The sequence below is a fragment of the Colossoma macropomum genome, unplaced genomic scaffold, assembly GCF_904425465.1.
Source record: "Colossoma macropomum unplaced genomic scaffold, Colossoma_macropomum, whole genome shotgun sequence".
Lineage (NCBI taxonomy): Eukaryota > Metazoa > Chordata > Actinopteri > Characiformes > Serrasalmidae > Colossoma > Colossoma macropomum.
This window is the reverse complement of record NW_023494810.1, coordinates 15092619-15105781: the sequence shown is the minus strand read 5'-3', so window position 1 is coordinate 15105781 and position 13163 is coordinate 15092619. Positions and strand designations below refer to the sequence as shown.

General features: G+C 42.0%; 1 protein-coding gene across 1 annotated transcript; it reads right to left on the bottom strand.

Moving 5' to 3' along the window:
* Positions 1-1628: 1628 nt before the first annotated feature.
* Positions 1629-12329, bottom strand: LOC118799615 (E3 ubiquitin-protein ligase MARCHF9-like). The gene is made up of 4 exons (XM_036559580.1): positions 11991-12329; positions 4347-4502; positions 3249-3441; positions 1629-2021 (listed from the first exon to the last, which is right to left on the bottom strand). Exons 1-4 carry the CDS (start codon positions 12327-12329, stop codon positions 1684-1686), a joined length of 1026 nt encoding a protein of 341 aa, XP_036415473.1. The 3' UTR covers positions 1629-1683.
* Between the last annotated feature and the right edge of the window lie 834 nt (positions 12330-13163).

The following is a 13163-nucleotide window of genomic DNA, read 5'->3' as shown; positions in this document are numbered from 1 at the left end:
ATTAATGGGGTAGGACAGTGAGGTGTCTGATGAATACTCACATTAGCTACCCAAACAACACAAAAGGAGTGCAGGGCAGACAGGTACATGCAGGGCGTTGTGAATAAAAAGTAGTACCCAAAAACATATTTTTTCGAATTTAGCAGTATTTAACCATTATCAGCGTGACATATAAAACCTTATAAGACACACATAAGTTCACTGGTCATTTTGGATAGCAGATAAAATGATGATTGTCTGTAGTAGACATATGGACGTCTGGTTCCTAGTACTATAATGGTGACTAATTTTGACCCTGTAAATTTCTCTAGAAAGGCGCATTTCACACCAAACCACTCTGAATGATTTTGTTTACATCTAAATGCTCAAATGAATAAGTAATTTTGCAAAATCGGTGGAGTTCCCCTTTAATTATATCTGACATTAGCAAGAGTTGATGTTTGCTAGACTAACTTGTCTGACTAATGGAAGCTGGTTAATCTGTCCCTGGTTCTCCTCTGTGAGCTCATTCGCACGGGCAGATGTTTCAGCAGTGGTGAAGTTCACTGTAAGCCAATTTTTTGTCATAAACTTTGCATTTTACTCTATTTTACTCAGTCAGTCTGATGATGTATGTGTTATTGAGGGATATGTTTGTCAGACAGGCTGGCAGAATATCTCAGTCTCCATGTACCAAACCTGAATTGAGCTCAAAGCTTTAGAGTCACCGTTTGTTTCCCAAATGCCTGGAATGGGAAATTTTCACTATACAGAGCTAAATTATTGTACACAGTCTACACTCTGAGCAAACGGGGTTCTAAGTAATAGCAAAAAGGTTTCACGACTTGCAAGATTCCTCAAAGAACCATACAAAACAGGTTTCCCATCATATAGGCCATGGAAAGAACCACATGCATTCAAGTAGTTCTATATAGTGCATTTACTGAAGAACCCTTTGCTTTTTAAGGAAATATACGCTTTAACAAAACGATAACAAAGGTGTCATAAATTAAGGCTTCTTACAACTCTTTAATATTTGATCATTTGCTTTCAAATCTGCGATATCACATTATTTATAATCAACAATATGGAAAAAAAAACCCAAAACATGAGCATTTACATCCAGTTCAGTTCATCATTACGTGTGCATGTTCTGTTTTTATTGCAGAAGATGAATTGTTGCTATTTTTAACAGTTGTTGCTTTGGGCTCTGGCTCAGTCAAATCCCTTTTAACTCCAATGTTTTATTTCTGCCTTGTCCTCGATGCTGCGCACAGTGGACGGCAGGTCTGACTGACAGGCAGACTCACATAAAGAGATGATATATAAAATTCTGTATCTCTTATAAAATCATTATAACTGACTCACTGTTTTGCCCCATAGAAAACAGCAGAACAGAGTGTATGGCAATGCTTTAAGTGTTTTAGGGTAAGGAAAGAAATGCTCCAGCATTTTCAGTTGTGATCACATTCCTTTTCTAGTCTTCTTCTTCCTTATCAGTGCTTTTTTTGTTCCACAGCTTTCAAAGTTGTCAAGGCATAGCACTTAAAATTAGCAACATCAGAAAATCTCCTGTACAGTAGGAGCCTGGCATCTCAGTGTTTGTATTTTTCTTTTTGGGGGGAAGGAGTAGGGGTGTTTGGGGCTCAGTTTGGGGGGGGGGTGGTTAGGTCCAAAGCCCCTCTTTCTGATGAGCACCTGTCCTTATACCGTTGTAACCCTCATGACGACCTCATGGTTCGTGGCAGTGCCGAGGCGGTGCTCGCTCGGCCGCAGTTGGCTGAGAATGTGCAGTACAGTGTAGCCACAGTGGTGGTTGAGTAGAGTCCTAATCCGCCGCCCAGTGCGACCCGCGTGCCCTCTTGCGCCCGAGCTGTGGGGCAAGCTCCGTGACCCTCGACCCCCTCCTCCTTTGCTGCTGGAGCCCATCGGATCTCCGAGATCTTTGGCCTTCTCATAGTTCAGCACTTTCCACTGCTGGTTCACTGCTTGCCAGCGCTTAAATATTCGGTACACTGATGAACCTTCGTGGATTATAAGGCCTGACAAGAAGAATGGAGGCAGAAAGAGGAAGGAAAGAGGAGAAGGACGTAAGAACTTCTGAATGTCTACTTGGTCTGTAAATGTTTAAAGAAACGCAACACAACCTCAACTCAGTATTCGCTATTAATGTACATTTTAGCTAGTAGCCAGTTTCATCAGCTGAACGCAAGTTCAGTCATAGCCAGGGAAGCTGGTGGGGGGGGGTGGCTTGAGGGGGCTGCAGTATCCCTGATTTCAGTGCTGCTATATATATTAATAAGAAAAAGTCCTAATCTGTATAATAATTTGAGTGTAGTATAGACCCACGCATACTTGTTATGTTTAGGAGTTTATATTTATATGTTTACATTTATATATTTTAATTTTCAAAATCTGCATTGTTTATTTTATTACAGTGAGCTGACGGCTGTTGGCTGCTCTGTGGATGTCACTCAAACACACGCAAGTTGCGAGAAAGAGAAAAGAGAGAAAGTCTATGCAGAGTTATAGATCAGTGTTACAGATCAGAGTCCCAAAGCAGTCTAATATTGTTTTTTAAACTTAAAAATAACCTTCTGTCATAATAATGAAGTTTTTATTACCTACTTAGTGTTAAATCTCACTATTGTATATATCTGTATAACTGCTCTGGGATGGACTGGGGGCCTGTCCAGGGTGTTTCACTGTGAGACTGTGGGCGGGTCACAAACATTAAATAGGTTTATAGATTAACTCATTAATAGGTGCACTGAGAAAAACATTGGCATGGCTGTTTGTGGTTGGTATAGTGTGAATGGTAACACCTCTACCCTCTCCACTGCAGAGGGGGGCTTGATTCCCCTTTTTGACCAAGCACCCTACACTAATAAAAGTATAAGTCCCCCTTTGCTACAGTAACAGCCTCTACTATTCTGGAAGGCTTTACACTAGATGCTGGAACATTGCTGTGAGGATTTGATTGAACATTAGTGAGGTCAGGTACTGATGTTGGATGGTCAGTTCTGGATCACTCCAACTCATCCCAAAGGTATTGGATGGAGCTCCATCACTCCAGAGAACACAGTTCCACTGCTTCACAGCCCGGTGCTGGGGGTCTTTATACCCCTCTAGCCCTTCGAAATAATGACCTTAGACTTATACAAATTGTGTCAGCAAGGGTGCTGATTTTCCTCATTAGAGGGGCCGTCTGGATACTTCTGGACATACAATGTGTATTGTGCAGCCGTTGAAGCAGCTGAGTGACTCACCTATGCAAACAATGTCCATGAAGCCATACATGCCATAGCAGATCTGGAAGAGAAGGTCCTGCCGCTGCCATTTGGCTGAAGGGCTGAGAGATGACCACACTAGCCAGGAAATACTGGCGATGAGGAAGAGGGAGCCCAGGATGATGGCTGCAATCTGGACCTTCTCAATCACCGTCAGTGAGATGGTCTGCCACTAGAACATAAAGACAGGTTTAGCTGTAATTTGTGGTCTTCTACTGACACCTATATAGCCTATATATTCACACTTTAAAATGACTTGGACTGCCATCACTGGCAGTGCAGACCTGTAAGGTGGCGAGTCTATTTCTCAGCACACTTCTCACAAATAAGCATTGCAGACATAATTATCACACACATTCTACCAGTTTTTCAAAAATTCTACATAATTAAATGATTATGTTATAAACAGAGTTGTTCACAGTGGTTTGGTGTGAAATGCTCTGAGTCAGGATTGTATACAGTGGTGGTGATAGGAACCAGACATCCACCTCTAAAAGCACCCTCGCAGAAAGTTATTACATGAAATGATTATGAATATCACTGCCTGATGCCTGAGACATTGTTTAGGATAGTTTTGAGAAGATTTGGCCTTAAAATCTATTCAGGCTTCAGGGATACATGGAGGGCGTTGTGAGGTAAAATAGTCCCCAATGAAAACTTATTATTTCAGATTTTCCACTATTTTCCCCTCATCAACATTCCGTATAAAACTCAGAAGACGTGTTGTAGTCATGGCGACCCCTGGTTCCTATCACCACCACTGTAAACAAATCTGAACCGTTTCACTCCAAACAACTCTGAAGAACCTCAGTGAAGAACCGATAGGATAAAACATTGTAGATTCTGGCTTTGTGGGTCACAGTCAGGACTTGCAGCCAAATAAAAAACTAAAAAATGATCAGGGGGCTGTCCATAAACAGGGTTGTAATTCGTATATGGTTCACCCAGGAGGTAAAGGGTCTCAAATTGAAGCTGACATTCTTCAGTTTAACCTCAAAGACAGTGTTTTTTTGCAGTAAAATGTGCTGGAATACAGAAAGGAAACATGTGCACTCACACACACAAACCTCCACCGACCTGCAGAGGGTTCTTGGTGCTGATTGCTAGCACTTGGTATTTGAAGTAGCAGAGCTCACAGCTCCAGGAGCCCCTCTCGCTGATCCAGCGGATGAGGCAGGGCTGGTGGGTGCAGCGCACGGAGCCGTCACACCGACACGGACTTAGCAGCTCCCCCTGCAGAGAGAAAGCACTGTGTGAATCTCTCAGCTGATAGAGAATTGATTTCAATCACGATTCACTGGTTTGGGGATTTGGAGACCTCTCTGGTGGAAACGTGTAACTGCACACAGAACATTGTGTAGTGCATTGGGGTTCAAAATCACTGCTGGACTGCATTCAGTACCATTACAGATTAGGAAAGTTACTGTCCAAAGACAGTTTAAGAAAGATACTGTCCAAAATTACACTATTTCAAGAATTCTGCACTCAGAAAGTGTGATGGGATTATATAACGGAGATAATATAGTAATCCACACTCACGTCTGTGTGATGTTTATGTGTAGATATGGCCGTGCGGTTGGTGAAGCACAGAGAACCTGCTGGTGTGATTGTTTTTTCCTCTGGTTTTTATATTAAGCTTATTTCATTTAATGGCCTATAATAATAATAATGTAATAATGAAATAATAGCCTATAATAGCATATAATAGCCATTAATTAGTGTGGATATCCACAACAGATTAGCACCTTCTTACACAAAGCTAAATTAAACTTAAATGGTGCAGCATCAGGCAATAGAATGTAACTGCTCCACCATTTAAGGTGAAAGGGGAAAATCTGAACAAGAAGATCGAATCGATCGAAGGTCGAATAGGAAGCCAACTTCAGTCTCGTCCTTCTTATTGTGTTTTGGGGGGTTTATTTTATTTTTATGTGCATTAACACTAGACATGATTCACACATTGATGGATTTGCTGATGTGTGTGATTGTGTTTGTCATGCTAAACTTGGTTTTTAACGTCAGGTACAGACTGAATACTCTCCTGCTCTGGACAGCTAATCAGCACAATCACAATTATGAAACAGAAATGTGCTATTGAGAGCAGACAGTTTGACCTAGATTAATCTATGTCTGAGGTTTATAACAAAACAAATTGGGGAGATCGGTTGAGTAATAAGGAAGTTATGGCTGATTTAATCATGAGATCTCATCATATCTCAGTACACGTGTAATTGTTTACAAGCAGATCTTGACCGTTCCAACATGGCAGACATGCAGACGTATCTCCTCAGACAGGACAACAGACAAACCGGCATCTATGTATGTATATCTATGGTGTAGCACAGGTTGTGCTTGTTAGTTAAAACTGAAAGAAGCATCATTACTGAATGAGGAGAATAAAAACAGGTTAAAATATGGTGAGCATGTGCTGCTGTGAGTTGCCCTGTAAAGCCTGAAATAATCATTTAACAGTCAGAGGTAATACATCTGTACACATTAACATCACAAACACAGGCTCATCATTTATCATAGACTAGTATTTTGGCATGTTTTAACTAAGAAATGTTCCCCAAGTTGATGTTGATTGAAAGAGAATTCACAGAGAACTTGGTAAAGGACGCTTCTTCTGAGGATGTGAGTGACTTATCTACTATTGTCATCACATGTTGATTCTGAGATCAATTGAGGTCTAAACATTGAGCCGGACCTTCTTTTTGAGTCTGTATGTGTGAGGTTAATACGTAAAGACGTACGACGTGGTGTGAAAAACACGATATACACAAACTACCAAAACTCTACCAAATGTTTTAGTAGTGACTGTTTTGGTGGTGATAATTTTAGCTCATTTTGAACTCAAAAACTCAGCCAGTACATGACTAGCAAACACAGCTTTGAACAACTGTACAAACATAAAATCATTATATTTTACATTATTACACAAAAAAGTTCTTAACTGCAGAAAAAATATGACAATTCTTAATGTTCCACACTAATTTTCAGATTTGGGACTCATTTACTTCAAAACAACAGGATCTACCTGCTCACCATGTGGCCATGAGGGACAGGGATGCAGCCTCACTTCCTGCTCTAAAATGCAGGGGTGTGGCTAAAATAAGGCCCCACCTATGGACTAAAATGCTTAGTAAAAAGCATTTGTGTGTACAAGTGTAAGTTTAAGGGTTAGGGTTTGGGACAGACTCCTTCCAACAGAAAGTACCCTATAAATTATGATTGTGTATAACATACTTATTGCTGTCTCTATTAAGAGTTTTTGTTTTTACTCCATTAAGAGTATGAAGTGCTCCTTCATTCGTTTTCATCGTAACATCCCATTGTGTTGGGTCTGATGCTGTTCTTCATCTGCCTTGATCAGGAGCCCTTGCTTGCCCACTTTCTGGACCAGTTTGATCACTATGGAGCATCCTGCTGTCCAATGCTGTGCAGAAAACCTGCACACACTGACCCTCCTGATGACCCTGCTGCTGCACAGGCTCAAATTAATCAATCATAAACATTGTTTCACCTAAACACAAATGATTTAATCATAGACATATTTTATATAAAGCTGCTTTATGACGACACCTGCTGTAAAAAGTGTTACATAAATAAACTCTAACTTGACTTTTTGACCATCTCTCTGTCACAGATTTTGTTTGTTTTCAGTCAAATTTTGCTCAGTTTGTGTGCTGCTGCTCTGGTGAATACATGCGTGAGGATTCACTGACTGTAGATAGCTGCAGGGTGGGGGGGGTGATGTTGGAGACGTTTAGGGAGAAGAAGATTGTAAATGAATAGAGGATGGTTAGAGCGGGGTGGCAGCACGGTGACTCATACACTTTACTGCCTGTCTGCCAACGTGGCAGCACTCAGTGCTCGTGCCCTTTACACGGTCTATACAATCTCTCTTTCTCCGTCTCGCTCAGAGACGGGAAAGAAGGAGATTATTCAAAAATAAGGGGGTGAGTTTGCTTGAAAAACCTTTTTCGTCTTGCAGAAAAAAGATGGAGGATTTTTGAAATTTCACTGATGTCAGGTGGGCGAGAACAAAGACTGCATTACAAAACCACTGCACTGCCAAAACAGTCTGTGTTGAATTCGTTGTAGTTGTGATGTCACAACCATGAACATATTTACAAATGACCACCCATCCTACCGCAGTTTAGTCCTACTCATTCAGCCTACAGCAGTTTGACCCCGCCCATTCAGCCTACAGCAGTTTAGCCTTGCCTATTCAGCCTACAGCAATTTAGCCCCACCCTTTCAGCCTACAGCAGTTTAGCCCCACCCATTCAGCCTACAGCAGTTTAGCTCCACCCATTCAGCCTACAGCAGTTTAGCCCCACCTATTCAGCCTACAGCAGCTCTGCCTCTTTCCATTGAAGTAATGTGCAGTGTTGTATGTTGCCTCATTTGTTCTGAAACCTCCCCTTGACTGTGATTCGTCCTAATCACAGGTGTCATATGGTGGCCTGTGTCACCACACAGAACTTTTAGCAGTGCAGAGACATGAGAGTATAACAGCGTGTCCGGCGATTGTTAGATTCAGTTTAGTTTGAAGTAGACAAATAGCTTTATTGGAGTGGAAGATGTGGGAAAACGATTAAACGTTGTGCGGTTCCTGGATATCAGGAAGCAAATGAATCAACGCAGCTTCCAAGGGATGTGTGGAACTTAACAGCTTAACAGTTTGTGCCACATTTTGAACAGCAGACAATCAGAACAGAGCTAATTTATATATATCAACCTCAAAGACATAGTGACAAAATAAGTTTAATTCTAAGGGATAAAGAAAAGTTGGAAAATTGTCATGTAGAAATGAATTATTATGTTTTGGTACACAAAAACACCTAAAAGGCTTTACGAATAAAAAAAGTGAATCCAAGAAAAATGGAAAATGTGGCTCCTTTTAAAACATCCATTTCTACACCAATCAGATTGTCTAGTTGTACTCTGAGGTAGGCCAGCACCCGCAGGCTTAGCCAAGGGGTGGTCAGGGTGGCTAGTGAGGCTCCAGAATAAAGTATGAATATTCTGGCCACCCTAGTTAGTAAAAGTGAAAAAGTCAGCCATCATCAGTCCACCATTATTAATAAACCATCAATTATGCTTTATGGTGAAAGTCCTCCATCAGGTACCAGTCAGTTATGATTTTAAATTTTAGCTCAGCTTAAAGTCTGTTGACACTGCATTTAATAATTAGCATACTGTGCTGTGATTGGCTGATTTACTCAGTAAACAGGTGAGTGAGTGGTGCTGGGTTAGCAGTGCTGCTCTATGAGCTACATTATTCAGTAGATATTCCATTTTGAAATAAGTAAACGCACAGTTCCGTCATGACAAACTCACATCCAATATCTGACAGTCTGTTAACAAACACGTTATTCTCTGCTGAAATAGCACGGCAGTCATGGTCATCAGGCTCACTGGGAGTAACTTCACCAAATGGTATTTATTCCTAGTAAACACAAAGCAGGAATTAAACCGCAGAGTAGTTATTTTTGGTGTTTTGCTGGGAAGCTGTGGCCATCAGACTAAAGGCTCCGCCGTCTCTGTAAGCTACGAGAATCTGTGTGTTGTTCACGTGATTGCCTGCTTCACAGCTCTTTAGAATGACTTCATTCATTTTAACTGATTTACTGTTATCATTTTATATTGTTTATATACGATTTAGTGATTGTTCTACTTAATTTAGGCTGTTCATTAATTTGCATGATTTCTCTTCATGTGTGCTTCGTCCCCCACCTGCAGGGGGGTGGTTACACACCCGCTCAGCACACAGCACTGAAAATTAGTCCCACATAGCAAGATGTTGTGGACAGTCTAAACAAAACATTAAAAATTAAAGCAAAAAAGGTGTTGAACCTGGATAAACTGGTCTGCAAGACTGGCCTGAAAACGGAAAGGAAAACATCATTTATCATCTATAAATAAAACACTCTCTAACCTTGTCACAGGCCTCTTTTCTATTATAGAGCCAAACTGTTCTAATGGTCATACTGGGCCGGTCATGGTTTCTTTCTCCATCTGCTTTGCTGCTAAATCAGGGCCAGAAAATAACTTCAGAAAAACTACACAGGACAGTGGCTCAGACATGGCTAACACAGCTCAGATCCAGAAAACTGTCCTGTAGAGAGAGGGAGACTCACACTGGGGCTCGTAATGACTAATGACTGTTAGCATGAATATTTTTGATGTTCTCTGACAAGGCAGCTAATTTGTGTTTGTAGAACTAAATGGCAGCAGCAGGAGGATAAACTCCTGTGGAGAACCCTAACCTCTGGAACTGCAGAAACCGGCCAATACAAGCAGAACAGTGTTTCCTGGTATTGAGGCCATTTCTGGATATTTGGGAGCTTTATGTTAGCCAACCTGATTAGCACTTCATTCATGTTGATCAGGAAAAAAGTTTGGTCAATGCGAAAGTAGAGATCTTAAAACAATAAATAAGTATATTTACTGGATTCTACTGAATTAGTCAAAACTATTAAAAAACAATTCATATTCAAATCTTAGATATTTGCTAGGATTGTGTTCTGATCTATTTAAACCTAAGTGCATTAACAGACATAGTAATAAGATAAATATGTACACAATCATCTCTTATAGGATATTTTCTATTGTGAGGAGTTTGTCCCAAACTCTAACCCCTAAATTTTGGGAAACACTTAGGAAAATCACACTTACATATTCTGTATTTTTTAAATGTAGATCTTTTTGATTTCTTTTAAAGTGAAAGATTTCTGTCTATCACGAGTTTCATTCATACATAAATAAAAAACTTCTTCATGTCACTACCAAAACAAAGAGTTTCAATCCATGGCTGGAACCTTATTCAAGCCATGCCCCTGCATTTTATTGGAATCAACCATTCATGCTCTGATTTACAATGAGTGGAAGCTATTATAATACCTGTCCAAAAGTATCCGGACAGTCCTAATGAGCTGCACCCATTACTGACCCAGCTTGTATAATCTTCACAGAAAAGCACTGACCAATATAATGGGACCAATAGAATGGGAAAGCAGTGGAACTGTGTTTTCTGGAGTGATGGAGCTCCATCCAGTACCTTTGGGATGAGTTGGAGTGATCTTCAACTGACCATCCAACATCAGTACCTGACCTCACTAACGCTCAATCAAATCCTCACAGCAATGTTCCATCATCTAGTGTAAAGCCTTCCAGAAGAGTAGAGGCTGTTACTGCAGCACAAACTCACTATTAACACAATGTCAAATGTCAATTGTACAGTGTACAAAACTGTATAGCAGGAGAGTTTATTTAGAGCTCAGCTCATGAATGTCCAGATGGAAATGTGTACCTGAACCATGAAAGGTTTTTTTGGGTACAACAAGTGGTTCTTTTATGGCATCACACAATAAACACATTTTAGCACTTACTACTATTACTAATGATATTAATGACCACAACAAAATCTACACCGACACCAAAAATAATAAAAACAACAACAATAACACCAACTACAGTTATAATAATAATAGCAACATCACCACCAACAACAAGAACAACAACAATAAAAACAATATCTATTACTACAGTAATAATAATAACAACAACAAATTCACCAATACCAATAACACCAACACCACCAACAATAATACTAAAAACAACATCAACAGTAATAACAGCACTTTCAACAACTATTACTGCTAATACTATTACTACTAATAATAATAAAAATAACAACAAAACCACTCATATAACTACTAACACCAATAATAAAACAACAACAACAACAACCGTAGGGGGCGTTTCACAAAGCAGAATTTCTCAGTTTAGCCAGATAGCTCAAAGTCAAGCCTGTCTAATAGGAAATGAGCTGAGGGACATTACTAATAATAATACCACCATCAACAACACTACTTCTACTACTACTATTAATAATCATAATGACGGCGACAATACCACCACCAACACTATTACTAATACTACTACTACTATTACTACTACTACTACTACTACTACTACACCTACTACTACTAATAATAATAATGATAAGAAGAAGAAGAAGAGCAAGTCAACCTACTGAGAATTAAGAAGACAACATTCAATTGCACTTCTTCTCTTGAAACATTAAACCTACACAGTTATAAACTCGAGTCCACATCAGACTGTGACTTCATACAGCATTGAACAGTCTTCAATCCTGCCTGCTGTGGATCCAGTTACGCTTTGCTTTTACCTACTGAGCTCAGATCATCTCCCAGAGTGCACTGCTCCTTCAGCCTCTCTTGGTAAGACAAGCTCCTCTCCAGCCTCTCGCTCTGGACTCCCTCTTTCTCCAAACGGCTCTACAAACCTGCCTTCCTCTACAGGCGAGACCAAGAGAAGCAAACTTCAGTCTGAAGCCTCCACAACAATGTCCATAGAACAAGTGGACAAAACAGATGCGAACAGTAACAGCCCAACTTTGACTTGTTTGGGTTACTGGTTGTGACCTGTAACTTCATTACTGAGCTGTGTTTATGTGTGCAGAGCTGCATGTAGATCATCTAGTACTTCATTTCAGACGAAAAAAGAAGAAGACAAACTTCTCTCCTCCTGCAGTTGCTTAATTGCCAGCTTCTTGCTGGAACTCTCCGTTCAACCTTAAATTGAGCGGCTGTTACCTTCTGGCGCCTGAGGCATTTAAGGTGGAACGGAGAGTACCAGCAAGAAGCCAGTTCGGTGCTCAGAGACCATCTGAGAAGTTTCACAGCCTACCTGCTCCGGTCCCTGGAAGCAGATGCGGCACTGCGGGGAGCGCGAGCCGCTGCCCACGCTGCCCGCGAGCGACACGGCGTCCAGCTCGGCTTTGATCCTCGCGTCCTTCTTCTGCTCGAGCGCCAGGCTCCTGGGCCGCGGCTCCGCTCCGTAGTACTCCTCCTCGTCGTCCGGGCGCGCGCAGCCGAAGGGCGGCCAGCCGCAGGGCGCGAGCCCCGGAGGAGAAGGAGGCCTCGTGCGCCGCACGTCCACGCCAGGCTCGCCGCGCCTCGCGCCCGGGCGCATAAGCACCAGCACTTTGAGCTCGTTGAGGAGCACGCGGAGCCTGTATTTGAACATGCTGGAGGACTGAGAGGGCAACACAGTAGCGAGGAGCTTTACAGTGTTATTATTAACACGAATTAATATGAATGAATCAATTAAGTATTAATGTTATCTTTGTTTGCAACAAAAACGTTACCACAGCACGTTTGGTTAGTCTGTTGCTCACAACGCTGGACGTTCTGAGAGATAAACAAGCCCCCCTCCTACCCTCCTACCCCCCACCCCCCCCACCCCACAACAACTCATATCAGCTCATATCAGCTTCACGGAGCAGGGACGGACACTTCGAGCGCGCGAGAAGCTTCACGTGAGCACGGGCTACTGTAGAGACACGCAGAAACAGTTCATCCATGAAGACACGTTCTTGGTGCGCAGCAGAAGGCAGACTGGGAAAGTGCTCACGCGTTCACACGGCGTCACCCTTTTGTCTATAGCATCCTCAGAAGGTCCGCACGCGGAGAATCCGCCCTACAGTTTCCAGAGCAGAATTCCTGTCACAGTGGATTTAGATGTGGAGCTCAGAGCGACCTGCAGCTCCGCGCTGATGCTGCATCTTCACTCAGACCGTCAGCAGCTCCGCAGCGCTGTGCACGAGCGCCGCTGCTCCTCGCGCTCTGGTCGCCTCCGTTTGTTTGTTGTACTCCTCCTGCTGCGCGCGGAAGCGGACGCCGCTGTCCAGGGTGCTGATTTTCATGTGACGTGACGCCCCACGTGCTTTAAAGCGGACCCCCTCCCCCCAAGTCTACGTCATTCTGGGCGCTGATAGAGAGGATCTGGCACGCGCGTGAAACAAAATGAACAGAGGCTCCCACATGGGCAGTTCTACCAAAATTTTCGAAATTTCTACAC